The sequence below is a fragment of the Manis javanica genome, chromosome 15 (assembly GCF_040802235.1).
Source record: "Manis javanica isolate MJ-LG chromosome 15, MJ_LKY, whole genome shotgun sequence".
Taxonomy (NCBI): domain Eukaryota; kingdom Metazoa; phylum Chordata; class Mammalia; order Pholidota; family Manidae; genus Manis; species Manis javanica.
Window position 1 is genome coordinate 83248890 of NC_133170.1, and position 16103 is coordinate 83264992.

The window sequence follows — 16103 nt, forward strand, 5'->3', positions numbered from 1 at the left end:
GTTGCATCACCTCCGTATTATTTTTGAGCTAAGGATTACTGAATGTAAACTTACTCAGTGTGGCACAGAGAAGTGGCTTCCTGGAAGCGTCTAAAAACCCTCGGCCCCCCATCCTCCAAAGCTATTTGTGGAGCTCTGGCTTTCCCATATTCATATTCTTGATTCCACTCTGTTGGAAGAGCTCTCCACGGGAAGTCAGACCTGGGTTCCCGTCCCAGCGTAACGCCCACCGAGCTGAGCCACATCGAGGTAGTTGAAATCGTGCCCCTGGTCCTCAGCTTCCCCCATCTGTAAAATGGGCGGAGACCCCTCTGTGTCGAGACCTCCTGCCTGCGCAGAACCAGCCCCACCAGCTCGGGCACCCGTGGACGGAGCCTCTCGCACCGGAGGGCGCCGGGGCGGCCGCAGAGAGCCAGGGGGCGGGCCCTGGGCCCGGGGGCGGGGCGTCGGTGGGCGGGCCCCGCTGCCAGGTGCGGTTTGGCCCTCCCCGGGCGCCGTAGGCGGCGCATCCCGCCGGCGCCCGGGGCTGAGGTCCTGCTGCGCCTGAGGCGGCGGCGGGAGCTCCCGACTTCCGCGCCCCGGGACCATGGCCACGCCGGCGGGTAAGGAAGGGCTGCCCCGCTCTGCCCCGCCGTTATCTCGGCGCCCGAGGGGAGCCTCTGGCCTCTCGGGGGGTTCGGGCCGAGTGGACCTCCGTGGGTCCGGCTGCTTAGCAAGATGATCCGGGGAGTGAGCACAGCCCCCACGAAGACCCGGAGGCTGTAGGACTCGGGGCTTGGGGGCCGGAGCCCGAGGGCTGCGAGGGGCGGGCTCGTGGGGCGGCGTCCGGCCAAGGGAGGGCCCCGGGAGGGAGTGGTGTCGGCCGGCCCGGGGGCCCGCTTTGTCTGTAGACCTGATCACCGGAGCCGCAAAGTAAAACCCTTTCCAAGGAAGCTGAGGGGCCTGGTTTCCCTTGGCCTGAAGATTTTGTGGAATATGGGGGATGCGGGATCCTCAGGGTTCGGGGCAATTATGAGGAGATGGAGAGTTACCCGAGGTTCTGGGTTTTCTGTGGAATATGGACGAGAGTATGACTTCCCCGAGGGGACCCAAGGCTTCTCGCGTGTATCTTGGTGCCCTTTGCAGGAAATAGGGAGTGGGGGCTCCCTTGGGAATTAGGACACCGGTTGGGGGTAAGGAGAGATTGGAACATTCTTTCTTGTGAAGGTAGGTCCCTGGGGTTCCGGGTCCCCCCCACACGACAGGAGAGGAATATGGCCAAACCCCTGGAAAGAAGAGCTGTCCCAGGGTGGGCGGTACAGCTTCAGGCTCAGCCTAACCGGGCCTGCAGCCCCCTCCCAGGCACCTCACACCGCCCTGCAGCTTCTGGCCCCCTTTGCCTGGTCCCAGCACCGGAGATTTTCTGTTGCCTGTTTGGCCCAGCCACCTGCGTGGGTGGCCCAGCTTCTAGGTCAACCAGGGTCAGCATCCAGAGGCGTTCTAGAGGTGGGAGGAGGGAGGTTGTCCTGCATATCTGTCCCCACCCCCCCACCCCTTTCCTGCCTTTCAGCCTGTGGACAGTCACTTCCTCCATCCTGAATACAAGGACCAGGCCACCAGTGGGTCACTTCCTCACCGTGGGAGCATGAGATTTTCTCCTCATTCTTGATAATAGGCTTCTTGAGAAAGAGGGCTAAGGGTAGAAATGTTCCATGTCTCTTCCTTTTATCTTTTTAGCTTCCAGAGTTCTTCAGCTCATGGTTTCCAATGACTTTTTCTCACCTCTGTGTAATATAGGTTCCCTGTCTTGAACCTTGATTCTCAGAAACTTGTGAAAAATCTTAGAGTGCAGTAGTGTTGACTGGATTCTCTGAGTGAATCAAAAAGCTGTCTAGAGGCATTAAAGCCTTTAGGTGCATTAGTTTATACATTCTTCCATAAGAATATTTGTTGGGTGCAAAACTGAAGGAACAAAATATCAGCAGACTCACAGACACCTAGAAGGGACTAGTGGTTACCAAAGGGGAGGGGTTGGGGATTAGGGGCACTATAATTCACAGCCACAATATAGGTCACGGGGAAGACCGTACAGTACAGAGAAGACAAGTAATGACTGTAGCATCTTACTACGCTTAGACAGTGACCGCAATAGAGGGAGAGAGGACTTGATAATATGGGTGAATGTTGAAACCACAGTGGTGTTTATGTGAAACCATCGTGAGATTGTATATCAATGATTTAGTAATTTAAAAAATGTATGTATTTGTTGGGTACTTCTGTGCCATGAACTTGGCCAAGTGCTGAGGAGTATAGTGGTGAACAAAATGGACACAGTCCTTCCCTTTGTGGTGCTTAGAGTTCTAGAGGTGGTCTGTAAATAATTGAGATAACAATTGGGATAAAGGCTGTAAGAGAGCACCACGGATGAGAGGAGGGGATAAGGGAAGACTTTCCTTAAAAAAGGCATATTTATGCTGACCCCTGAGGATAAGTGGAAGTTACTCCATCAAAGAAAGAACAAAGTACATCTGGGCAGAGGGAACAGAATAAAAAAGCCCTGAGGTAGGAAGGCATGGATGCTTTGAGGAGCTGAGAGAAGGCCAGTGTGCAAGATGGCATTTGATGGGTGAGGTGACTAAGGCTCAAAAATAACTCAGGCAAAGTTCCATAGCCAAATAAGCAGTGGTCGTCAGGGTTCGTATGTTCCAACTTCGAATTCCATGCTTCATCCTCTAATCACCAACACCAGAATGAGGTTGCCCGTGGACACAAGAAGGAAGTGGGACTTAAACTTCTACTTGTATACAAACTGTGTTCCAAGACAACTCGGGTTTCTGTGTAACAGGAGATTCAACAACAGATAAATCAAATATTTACTGAGTGCCTGTGATGTCTAAGGCACTGGGCTGGCCAAGTTTTACCTCTTATAAAAATTTTAGCAGATGCTTCTGAGCCATGAAAGACTTGAGATATGTAACTCTTCTAATTTTACATGTGAAGAAACTGAGGCTCAGGGAGGAAAATGGATTTGTCCACCATTACTCAACTGGTGGTAGAGCCAGGACTAACCTAGGGTTTCTCCTTGAGTGGTCTTTCCAGTATTCCAGACTGCTTGAGGCATGCAGGGTCTGGCACACAGTAAGCCCTTAATAAATGTTTGTGGAAATGAATAATTGGTTTGTGCTTTTGAGTTCACTATTTATTGAGCATCATTAAGAAAAAAAAATGGACAAATCAACAAACTGTTACAAGGCCTGTATATGAAAACATGTATATGGAATTTCAAAGGTGGGAAAGAACTCTATTCATACGTTTCTTCCACAAATATATATTGCATTCCTACTATATGCCAAGCACTTCTGGCCCTGGAGGATACAGCAGGGAACAAAGCAGACCAAATCCCTTCCTTAATGGGGTGTGTGTTCTGGTAGAAGAGACGTTATATAAATATATGAATATCATATATCAAGGATAGATGTTCTGAAGAGAAATAAAGTAGCATAAAGACATAGGAGCCCGAGGAGGTCAGGGAAACCCTCTGCCCCCACCCTGACCCTGGTTAATGATGTCAGAGCAGAGAAATGAAGCAAGGGAGTAATCCCTTTGGATATCTGGGGGAAGAACATTCTAGGCAAAGGGAATAAAAGAGACCGAGCAAACGCCCTGAGCCTGGAACGTGCCAGGCATGTTTCAAGAATAGCAGGGTGTCCAGGGTGGCTACCAATGCTTCTTAAAAGAAGTGAAAATTGAGAAGTCTTAGGTAGGTTAAAAGGGAAGTAGGGGAATAATATCCTGGTAAAGAAGAAACTGGGAATAGGATGCAAGCTGGGGAGGTTTCAAGGTCTTCACAACGGATGGTGAATTGAGACAAGGATTGGGAGGTGGGGGAGTCATATCAAGGAGAAGGTAAGGCTGACAGAGTGGATGAAACCAAACTGTGGAGAGTTTATTGCTAGGCTTGTGGGGTTTTCTGGTCTACAGTAGAGACCATAGGTTTAGAGGCAGGGAGAGTCATGATATGGGCATTTTATTTTTAGACTATCAGTCTGGCTTCGGTGGGCAGGATAGATTGGACACCAACCTGTCGCTAATTGGTGAACAAGGATACCAGCCTGGAGGTGGGTGTAATGGGCCCTGAGCTGAGGTGTTAGTGGTAGGAATGGAGTAGAAATCACCGACCAGAGGAAATGCCTCATATTGTGCAGGACGCAGTGACTTGGATGGCCCTAGGTATTAGATGGAGGGAATAAGATAAGGTACAAGGGGACCACAAAACTTCTAAAGCTAAATAGAAACCCATCATGTTCAAGGGACTGTATTGGGCTTTCCACATTCCTGGTGGATTTTCTGCATCTTCAGGAGGCAGGGGCTGTTTCCCAGCCGAGGGCTGGCTTATGATCAGTGCAACCTGGAGAGGGCTAGGGTTCAGGGTCATATTAGGGCAAAGTGGGGCATCACTTTGGCACTTCAGTGAGAGGATCTAAAGCTGTAGCAGTTTCTTAAAAGTCTATCTTCTTTCTCACTCTTGACCTTTCTTTATACAGTAGCAAGAATCAGACTCTTATCAATTAATTTAGACCCAACAGTAGCTAGAGCAGGAAACTGTTGTCTAGTTCTGTTAAAGTATACCTTGAGTGTCCACCCTGGCATTCTATTTTGTCAGGTCTTTATGTCTGTAATTTATTTTTCCAGAAAGAAAGTCTAAAATTTAGTTAGACATAGACTTTGGAGTTAGCAGAACTGTGGTCTAATTTGAGCCCAGCACTTGTTAGTTGAACATTTCAGTTTCCTCTCCATAAAATGGGAACAATAATAGTCCCTCAGTAGTATCCTTCTCTTAAGAGATCTTTATATTCAGTCAGTTCATGCTTGCATAATGCTTAGGGCACTGGCACATTAGACTCCAAGTAGTTGGAGTTTTTTACCCTATCATTGACACTGGGTAGAGAACTGTTCTCTTGGGATTTACGAATTGGTTAACCAGTTCTTAAAGAGATTCTTTGTAGGCTTTCCCCCAGGTAAGTAAATTCCTACTCATTCACAGCTAAGTAAACTTACAGTTAGAAGCGAAAACCTGAGTACCAAAAGCCACAGGAACCATTATCTCATTTGTTTCTCTACCAAGTGTATCTTATTACTCTGCCAAGCTTGCCCTACCCCCAGCCCCTGGTTTGTCCTTCTCTGACACGTGTTATTTCTGTACATATCCTTGTCCCTCATAGCCCAGTGAGTACTCCAAGGGCCCCAGCAGTTCATGGCCTCATCTGCATCTTGCACATGGGCACCTAGAAGTTATTTGCTGAATTTGTTTTGAAACGTTCCCTTAAGATTTTAGAGGTCAGTGTATTCAGGTCAACCTTTTCCCTGGCCAACCCCCTAGATACCCGGAAAAGAAACAAGAAAAGGAGTTTGGTTGTCAACTAAGTGCCAGGCACTGAGGGAGGTACTTTTACATATACTATTTCTCTTAATCCTTTTGGTAATCCTATAAGGTAGGTGCTGTGGTATTAACTCTCTTTTTAAAGATTAAGAGACAAGCTCAGAGAGGTAAAATAATTTGCCCAAGGACACATAGCCAGGTTTCAAAGCCAGTCTAATTCCAGTTCTTCTGCTTGACCCTTAATCATTTTTCCTAATAAAGTAACGGGTAGATGAGAACTGCAAGAATGAATCTTCAGAAATGCCTGTGTCTGTGTCTTAACCTGAAAAATGAGGAGTCCTGATTTGGCTCTCAGAGCTAGAAGGAGTACTTTGATCCCTCTTTTTATGAAGGAAGAATCTAAGGTCCAGGCAAGTCCAGAAGCTCCTTTAAAAATCATCTAATCGTTTTTCTTTAGACACTCCCTTTGGTAATATTTGGTAAGCTAGTGAGGAGAAAAACCCTTTGGTAGAATATCTAGAGGAACATTAATCATTATTGTTAGTCTTGTTGATAGTCACTTCATTAAAGTGTGATCTTTTCTCTCCACTGTTCCTCACCAGTTGCTGCCTGGCCCCTCTCTGCTTCCTGCTTTATCCCAGAGCAAGTGAGATTCATGCACCTGACCTGCCAGTTCCCAGGGGGCACAGTGGGTACCGTACTTGTTGTTTTGTGCTGCCTCAATTGGCTGGGTTTTGTTCCCGGTTCTCATTGTCCAGTGGAACATGAGAAGCATCAGAGATTTTTCTCAAATGACAGGATAGGATCTGCGCATGTTGGTTCAAGTGAGGTTTTATGGTCTTGTGAGCACTCAGCACTTGAGGATGTCTCACCACTTTCTAGTCTAAAAAGAACTACTCTGCAGAAACCTAGCTCTTGGACCAAGATTAAGGTGAATGTTAGTGTTTTGTGGGAAATGCACTGGCTCTGAGCTGGGGTACCAGGCTGAGCCCTTCTGCTGAATAACTATAGTCTCGAGCAAGTCTCAATTTACCTGAGGCTGCATTGGATTAAAAAAAATGCAGTTGGTCTGGTAGTTCAGAACTTGGGTTTGTTCCCCTCCTGGACCAGCTTTCAAATGGTCCGGAAACTTGATTCTCCTCCAAGCCCATTTTTCTTTCAAGAAAATGAAAGGGTTGGGTTAGAGGAGATGATTTTTAAACGCCCATACTGCCGTCTGGCCTGGCCCGTTGGATTCACAGATTATTTGGGGGGGGGTCAAGTCACTGAGCAGTAAGTGGGGAGAGAGAAAGGTATATAAACTGAGTAGATTTTATACTAGGATTCAAAAGATCCTGAAGATGAGAAGCCTTGTAATGAGCCATTGTTACAGTTCTCATCTTGTTTGCTTGCACATCTACCAATTCTGAAAAGCAACAACGTCCAGTAATAATTGTGAAGGCATAGTTTTCTGATTATCACACACCTGATAAGGGCCCCTTATTGTTTGAGACTGCTGGGGACATTTACTTGATTAAGTTCCCTTTCTGGACTCTGACAATCAGTAGCCATGCTTGATAAGTCTGCAGATATGAGATAACTCTGCAGAGGGAAAAGGTGAACAGCCTGGTACAATGAGGTATTTTCCTAGAGGAGGAATTTCCCGGGCAGACCAGACTCTGGATTGGTCTTCCACTGGGCCCCACAGAAATGTCCAAGACTTTGTATTATTACATTTCTCTCACAGTTTTTAGAATAAAGGTTGTAAGAGAGGATCATCGATTTACAGGGCTGTAAGGGAGCTGAATGAAGAAGCTAGAATAGTCTTTTGAAGAATGGGCTTGGGATGCTGAAGGCTCTTGGTGAATATCCTTGCTCAGGTGCTTTCTCACAGAAAAACAGTGTGAAATGTACAACAATCTGAGGCCTGTGCACCTACATGTGACCTTACCTGTAGGTAGTTGCCCTGGGAGCCTGAACACTTCTTCCAGTGGAATCATCCCTGCTGACTGTTGGAACCAGTATTTGGAAATTACCTTTATAGTTGGCAGTTGGATTCGGCTTTTCAGTTGGATTCGCCACACAAAGGAGTGTCTGTTCTGCACCAGGCTTTATGCTAGGCCCTAGAGATTGGAAGATGAGCAAGATGCAATCTTTGCCCCTTAGAGCTGGGGGAGGGAGGGAGGACAGAGAGGGAGGGACTAAAAGAGACAGAAACATAACACTGTAATTACAGAGCAAATGATATGAAAAAGATACAGACAAAGTGAAACAAATGCTACTTGCCTTTGTGGGGGCCATCAAGGGAAGATAGAAGTTCGGTTAAGAAAAAAGGTGAGTAAAGTATCTTAAACACAAAATAGCTTGAGGTATGAATGTTAGGATGCAGGAATATGAGTGTGTGGCAGGAATAAAAAATTGATCAAGATGTGACTGGTGACTTTGTAAGAGATGATATGAGAGATTAAGGTTATTTAATACCTTGTGAAGGGACTGTAGTGGGCCAGGACTAGTCTTGATTCCGCTAGTCCTTTGAAGCTGATAGTAGCCAACCTTAATGATGGGTGAGGAGTTTGCATTCCTGCCTCAGGACCTTTGCACATGCCTGCCCCATCCCAATCTCCAGTGTCATCCTTCCCTCTTTTTTGCCTGGTTAATTTATATTCATCCTTTAGAGCTCAGCTTGAAAATTACTTCCTTAAGAAATACTTGTTTGCCCTATCCCATCCCCATTTTCCTACTTATGAATTTGATGTCTCCTACATACCACTTGCCCCAATTATAATTAAAATAATTATGTTTTTGTTTAATATCTGCTCTGTGTTTAGTGTCTCTCATTTGCTGCTCTTTCCACAGTACAGTGTTACTTGGCATGTAGTGTTTGCTGAAAGAATGACTGAAGCGTGTCCACTGAATTTAGCAATAAGCAGTCGCTGTTGCCCTTGGTAAGACAGTTTCAGAGAAATGGTAGGAGTGGAAGTCAGATTGCGGTGGATTATGCAGTAAGTGGGGACTGAGGAAATGACAGCAGTGACGTGTAGACAATGTTTTAATATGTGTGGCTGTGAAGGGGAATGGAGAGGGTGGTTGCTAGAGAAGAAAATGTGGTCCAGATTTTTTTAAATGGGAAGACGTGAACTTACTTAAATGATAATTGGGAGGAGCCTGTAGGGAAGGGAGTGGTGGGGGCGATAACTGCAAGTGCACGTCTTCTGAGCGATGGGGTAGAATAGATTCCAGACAGCAGTGCCGTGCTGAACAGTTGAGGCTTTGTTCCATAGACACTGGGGAGTCTGAGTGAGCTAATAAAGATTTGTGTAGCAGACAGGAAAAGAAACCAAAGACCTGTATTTGGACTGCAGTCAAGGACAGGGAAGGATTGGAGATACATTTGGACGGTGGATATGAGAGAAAGGAGTAGAGGTCTTAATTTTGTGCCAAGTACCTAGAACAGAGCAGATGCTAAATAAGTGTTGGTTGAATGGCTTGGAGTTTCTGAAGACCAGAGAAAGCAGGGGAAGTTCAGGAAGATGTGGCAATAACAGGTTATCTCGAATGTCCTCATAGTGAAAAGTCCTGATCCTTTCTGAATTTTGGAAATAACCAGAAGTCATTCAGAGCCAAGATGTTGAATTGCTAAGTGGGTGGTCAGGTTAGAGATTGTTCCTTTTGGGTTAAGTCAAAACAGGAAATAAGGTGCGGCTAAAAATAATGAGATTTGCTAGGAATGGGGCACAGCAGTTCACGAACTGACTCTGAAAGCCCTTCCGTGTGAGAGTTCCAAAAATGTCTCAAACCAGTACCTCCAGAACTTGGAAGATTCATTTGGATGGCTGCATTCATTGAAAACCCTCTCACTAACTCATTGTCTCACCCACGGTCCATAACCCAGTCTGAGTAAGTCTGTTAGATTTTCTGCCTTGGAGTTTGGGAGGGTGCCGGCCTCTCTGGCCACTACCACCCCAAAATGAAAAAGGCCCCTCTTGAGAATCCGAGAATTTTAGATGAGGAGGCACTGGGCATATATGTCCTCTTTCTGTGGACTAGAGAGGAGGAGGAGCAGGTGGGTCAAGTTATTAAAGCCGCCTGCCAGCATGCTTAACTCCCCTCGGGGGTATGAAGGCAGCTGTCTGTGCCCTGGTTGCCCCAGGATGCTGCTGAACAATCTTGAACTGCCGGGAATGTGCATTGTCTATTCATGGCCCCTGTGCCTGTGAAACAGGGTTCGGTGACTGTCACTGTGCCTGTGGCAGTCTGGAGTTACCCAGAGAGAACAAAGCTGCATACACGGAGCACACAAGGAAGTCTTGTAACAACCTTGTCCTGCTTTCTAGGGCTGAATCAGGTACCACAGTTTGATCTCAGCTGCCTTCTTTATTTCAAGAAGTTGGCATCTGAGCCACACCAGGAATGTTGTGTTTTGTCCCTTTTGGGGAGACATGGACCGGCTCTGTGCTGTTGCCCATGCTACACAGCCCTTCCCCATTCTTTCTCAGCCTTTTGTAAAGTAAATCTTCCCCATCCTTCAAGGCTCAGCTCCAGTGTTGGCTTCCCCTTTACAAAGACTTTCCTGGTTCCCCTAAATGGAGTGAGCAGGAATTACCATGGCAGAGTAGAAAGAACATGGGCTTTAGAGTGAGCCAGACATGAATTATGCATTGGAATGCTAGATTAACTTGGGCTGTCACCCCTGGCCCCAAGTTCCAGTTCTTTCCTCTGCTAAATGAGCATAATACCTGTCTCACGGGATTGTTCTGAGAATTAAATGAAATTGGGTCTGTGAGAGCACCTAACAGTGTTCTTGGCATATAGGAGGTGTTCATTAAATGTCTGCTTCTTCCCTTTACACCTGTAATGTCTTCCTCTGTACTAAAATAGCACTCTGCTTCCACTTCTGAAATAACACCTAAATGAAAAGTCACAACATGGAAGACGGTTTCTTTTTCTTTTCCACTGATTTGCTCATTGGCGAGCAGGGGTAATGTCATCCAGCGGTCTCCAACATAGATCTTGGGGAGAGCCCACGATGTTGGTCGGGTGAGCTCTTAGACTAGGTGATGGGAGATCTGCACAACCAGGGCTTTTGAGGAATAGGAAAAGGCAGTAACATCTTCAACCTAGAGAGGAGAAGTTTCTCGGTATCAGCTGGGAACACCCATAGGAAAGGCTGACACTGAAAAGAAAAAGAGCTTACTCATTCTGTCTGCTCAGAGCTGTAATAAGCAAGAGCTGAAAGTTCTAGAAGTCAGGTTTTGTGTCAGTGGAAAATGAACAATCAGAGCCATTTCTAAAAAATGGAACGAGACTGCTTTTGAGGCCATAAATTCCCTGTCCCTGAGCTGATCAGCAGGCTGGGCCGATGCTTGCCAGAGACCTTGTGGAGGAGGGAATGGTGCCCCTAGTGGAGCCCTGGCCCAGCCCTTTCAGTACAAGTCTGTTAGCTCAATCTTACTCTAGGCAGTAGGAATCCTGTCCCTGTGCCCCCTGCTGCTTCGGGCCTCTGAACCGCTTGATTTTGTGTGCAGGTGAAGATGCCTGGAGATGTCGGGGCTGTGGGGACCAAGTTGCTCCAAGCCAGAGGTTGTACAGGACTGTCAACGAAGCCTGGCACAGCTCTTGCTTCCGGTAAGTGGGTCTGTCCCCGTCTTTGCCAGTGCACTACAGGCCAGGCACTATTTGGTATTTTGGAAAATACAAAAACAATCTTCTGACTTGAGAGTCTCCATTTCAGTGTGGGTGAGGGGATGGGGGTGGGATGTGCCACAGAAGAGCACATGAGCAAACATCAGGTGTGGCTGGCCCTCCAACACTGGGTGAAAGTGGAAGAGCCGCTGAATGGCCAGGTGCAACTAGAGGTGGGGTGGGGGGATAGGAGGAGCTCTCCCCACGGTGCCCCAGCACCCTCACTATATAGGTGAGGAAACTAAGGCCCAGAAAGAGAGACATTCCCTCACTGCTGATTCTGCAGGTGCCTCAAGGGTTGTTTTTAATGCAGTTGGCAAAGCCACCTCTTCACCACAGGGTTACCTCCTGAGCTTCCCGTTTTTTTTACTAACTTCATTAGAGCTCGTGGATAATTGTTTGGAGGCAGCTTGGTTCCTTGAATATAATACAGACTTTAAGGTCAGATTTGTTCCTGCTGTCTGAGGCCCAGTTTCCTCATCAGGAAAATATGGATGTTAAGAATTTATCTCATAGACTTGTTAAAACTGAGTAAAATCAAATATACCAAGGGCCCAGCGCATGGTAGGCACCCACTGAATGGCTTTTCCTTTCCCCTGTGAGATTGGAATCCTCAAGAGTGGGAGCTTGTCTTTTCATTCTCCATAACATAAACCAGTGCCTGGCCTACAGTCATTCCACATCGGAGGCTGGGTGGGCATGTGTGGCCCCTATGGTCTGCGGCGGCAGAGCTGTGTTCATATCCTCTGAATGAGAGACTGTGGACAGGCACCATGTGCTGTAGATTCCAGCTCCCACACACAGCTCTTGTTGTCAAGCACTCCCTGGTGCTGATACCAAGTAATTTAAGTGACCTTTAAGCACTTGCCTCTGCCCAGGAACTACGTGGGGGTTGGCCTGGAAAGCTGTGGCCTCTAGAAGGTTTGGAGAGGAACCAGCATTTTTCTGCCCTTTCAGCTCTGACTCAGAGCTCCCCAGTCTTCTCTGTGGATTGAATTGCCTTTGTTGCTCCTCCTTTTACCGTCAGGAAAGTTGATTCTGCCTTCACTGTGCCTTTTAGGAAGTTAGGAGCAGAGTGTCCGAGCTGTACGGGACCTTGCAGAGAAAGCCTTAGGCGAGCCCATTCATTTTAGAGCTGAAGCTACCAAGCAGCCTCAGAACCTCATGAGTTCTAGGCCAGGGCTTGCCTTGGCATCTAACCGTGTGTTCTTGTTGTTCCTGCTTTTTTTTTTCCTGTTTGTGTGAACATTTTCTAACCAAAATAAGCAGGACAGGGTAGAACAAGCTAATCTTTTGAATTTTTGGATTCTCCTAGAACTAAAGAACTTCAGAACTAGGGGGACCACTTACCATATGATATAACCACTACATATCACAGATGAGAGGCCCGAGACCAAAAAGACAGACAGACCTTGGATGAGAAGAGCTGGCCTCAGAACTGACGTTGGGTCAGTTGTAGGTCTGCTCAGATGCTAGATTGCTAGAGAGCTCTGTGCGTGTGTGAGAGAAACAGAGAAAGAGACAGAGAGCAAATACATTCTTGCAGAAAGTAAGGCACATTACTGTGATGGATAGGAGTGCAGGCTATGTATGCAATGAGACTGTTCCCAAATCCTGGCTTTGCAACTTACTAACTGGCCTTAGGTGACTTCTCAGAGCCTCAGGTGCCTCATATGTAAAATAGGGATAAGAATACTCATCCCACAGGTTTTGGGGGAGGATTAAATGTGACAAGCCATATAAAGTGCCTGGCATAGTACCTGACACGAGGAAAACCCTTAATAATCAGTAGCTGTCACTTTATATTATGTCATGAGTGTGTATGTATCTGCATACATTGCTATATTGCTTTCCCTGTTACCCACTCACTGGTCACCTGAGGTGGGGCCTCAGGGATCAAGGTTAATTTTGAACTACCCTGGCACAAGTAAGCCAAACAGCATGCCTGTGGGGGAATTAGAGCATCTAGGTTCAGTCTCGTGTTTACACCGTTGCCTCAAGACCCTGTAGTCTAGCTCTGATGAAGGATCCCATCTCCTGACTCCTGAGCTTTCCCACCCAAACTGGATGACATGAAGCCCTCAGATGGAGCCTGTAATTTCCCTTGGGGAGACTGGCTGCTTTGGAGCCAGTCTGACTTTGGCCCAAATTGTAGGAACATCTTCAGGGCTGGGAGGGAGTGTGTTTGACCCCAGAAGTAGTCTGGGTTTTGAGGAGCACAAGGCATCAGACTGGACAGTCTTCTAAGGTCTCTTCTACCCCAGCTCATCTGTGATTCCCTGGTGAATTCAGAGTGCCTGGGTGTGGGCCTGCTGGAAGCAGGACCCTCCCTCCATGCTACCCAAAGAAATTCATTCTTTGTGACTTCCTTCCAGGCTTGCTGTTACCCAGCTGGGCTACAGTTACAATAAAGGAAATGACTTTTCTTCTCCCCTGCCCCCACACCTTTGTTTTCCTAGTCACAGGGTGCGGCTGGATACTGAACCGAAAAATTGCTGGTGTTTGGCCCAAAATCCTCCTCTCGCCTTCTCCTTACACTACCCCCCTACCCTCACCCCCCTTTACCCCACCCTCCCACCATGTGTGCACCACATCCATAATCCTGCCTCTGATAACTTTCCACCATATTCTCAGGTACCCGAGCCGGATCCTCAGTGGAGGCCAGCTGACAAACGTCCGGGAAGTACCTAGTCTGTAATTGTGCTGGTGCAGTGGGCACCTGGCCAGGATCCCTCTGCTGTCCGGATCCTTGGCTGACCAGCCCTCCTACTTCCTCTCCTCAGCCTCGCAAAGGCCTGTTTGGACCCTGACTCTCTGTGGCCTTCTCTTTCCTTGAGCAGTGCTGTTAGTTCTAGAAGCCAGGGAGACTCTCTCTGAAGCTCTCTGGAACTGGCTCCCTCTCAGCCGGAAGGCCAGGAAAGCAGCCAGACTGTACCTGGTTTGTAGCCGAGGTTAAATGTGGAGCTAGGAATGGTGACCTCGCCTCCTGGCAGGTTGGCAAACCAAAGAACCTTGACAAGTTTTCTGACAGTTATCTTTTCACCCTCGGCAGAAGTGTTTGTCCAAGAAGGAGGGCTTGAAGGAGGAGGGCAGAGCTGCCTCTGTTAGTCTTTATGGCCCCTACCTGGGACTCTCATGTTTGACCTGGTTCCTCACAGCATTAGAGGGGAAAACCCACCATTCCAAGCTCCTGGGAACTGTTTGGGACCTCCTTTCTCAAGACCACAAACATAGAACTATTTGAGCTGTGTCTTTTGAGATATGATTTCTAATACCTATGATCTAGAAAAGGGATGGTGCAGATAGAAAACTGTTGTCATCTTATCAGGCAATGGGCCATATCTGCTGAATGTGTGACTCTAGGGAAGGCCAGTGAAGAAATTACAGAGAGACCAGAGGCTGAGGAGTAATGGGCTGGCTGATGACAGTTTTCTGTGATGCTGAGAGCCATGCTCATTTTCTCTTGCGCTCCCCTATCTAACCAAGTGTGGTAGAATCATAATTACAGTAATAGGTACCATTTGTTGAGTGCTTACTTTGCACCAGACTCTGTCCTAAGCATTTCACATGAATTTTTTCAGTTAATTCTCCCAACAACTTAATAGCTGCAGTACTGGTTTACCTATTTTACTTGCTTATGGTCACAAGCTAGTCAGTAGCGTAGCTGGGATTGAACCCAGGCATTCTGACTCCTGGCTGTATACCTGAATATTGTCATGCCATTTAATACCTCCTTGAGGCCATTTCCTCTTCTGAAACTTCAGGGAAAAATACTCACCCTGCCTGTCTCACATTGCTAGCGTCAGGTAACATTCAAGGTTATTGGTTCAAAAACTTCATGAACTCTCTCAAGTGTCAACAAAAGTTAAAATTTTCCTGGGTCTCTCTGGCTCCCAGTAAAGAAGACTGTGGAGCAACTCTGCCATCTGCTGCTATATTGTACAGTTGCTGTGTTTATTGACCGAAGCCTTCAATTTCTAGTTTGCTCATTTATCTGGTTTATCTCTAAGGACGCAGCCAGCCAGCAGGTCATTAAGGCTGGCTGTTGGACAAGGGGCTGGGGCCTGCCTGACAGAGGATGGGAAGGACAAATACCTGGTCCTTCCTCTGCCCAACAAGGGACTGCAGCTTGAACACAGTGGGCTTCCTAGGATTGACCAGCTGTATGTGACCTTCAGTGTGCCTTAATCCTGCTCTGTTCTTAGGGAAGAGAGAACTCAAACCCCAAGAAGCCCCACGGCAGCTGTCAGCAGGGATGGAGAGAGGTAGGGGTGGGGCCAGAGATAGACCACTGATATTTAAGCATTGTATTGGGAGTTTCACCTAGGTTACCTGATTGAACCCTCACGGTAACCATGCAACCCCGTTTTATAGTAAAACAGGAAGGCCTGAAATGGCAGAGGAACTTGCCCAGAGTCACACACAGCTGTCGTTTGACTTTAGGTCTCCCTGGCTCCACTTGGAGTTGAGTCTAAGCTGAGCCAAGCTAGCTATGGAACCATGGGCAAGTTCTTACTCCACTGTGCACCTCAGTTTTTTCTCTGTAAAACGTGGTCACAGTGACCTGGCTCACGAGGTAGTGGGGACCAAGGAGGCCATGGGCAAGAAGGCACTCTCGAGACCTCAGAACGGCGTAGTGTGGGGGGTCAGCAGCAAGCAGCGCATGGAGACATTGTGCTGCTTGCATTAGCTGTGCACTGTGATTGTGAGCATCATCTGCTATCTTAAAGGCACCAAATTAGGTGCTGCTGGGGATACAGATTTGACATGCTGCCTTGGTCTCCTAACTGGCTCCCTCAGACAGCTAAAAAAAACCAGAGGTAACGTGGACCATTCCTAAGGGTAGGCTCTAGTCTGGCTTTCCCCTGAAATGTTCTCTCAGTCATGTTCCAGAGGACAGCCTCATCAGTCCCCCTGGCCACTCCTCAGTCTTCATCTCACGTAGATTCCCCAGACTGCAGTAGAGGTAGTAGGGAAAAGTGAATCAGGGTTTGGAATTAGGCTGCTTAAGTTTCCATATCCGATTCTCAGGAGTCTGCTGACCTTAAGTCAGTGGCTCAGCTTTCTTGGCCACAGATTTCTC

General features: G+C 47.4%; 1 protein-coding gene across 2 annotated transcripts in view; it reads left to right on the forward strand.

The window, feature by feature from the left end:
• Nucleotides 1–466: 466 nt before the first annotated feature.
• LIMK2 (LIM domain kinase 2) overlaps nucleotides 467–16103 on the forward strand; it is a 53198-nt gene continuing 37561 nt past the window's right edge. For both annotated transcript variants that reach the window (XM_036993227.2, XM_036993229.2), the window contains exons 1-2: nucleotides 467–602; nucleotides 10864–10963. In XM_036993227.2, coding sequence (XP_036849122.1) covers nucleotides 587–602; nucleotides 10864–10963 — 116 coding nt within the window. In that variant the 5' untranslated portion in view covers nucleotides 467–586. The remainder of the gene's footprint in view (nucleotides 603–10863; nucleotides 10964–16103) is intronic.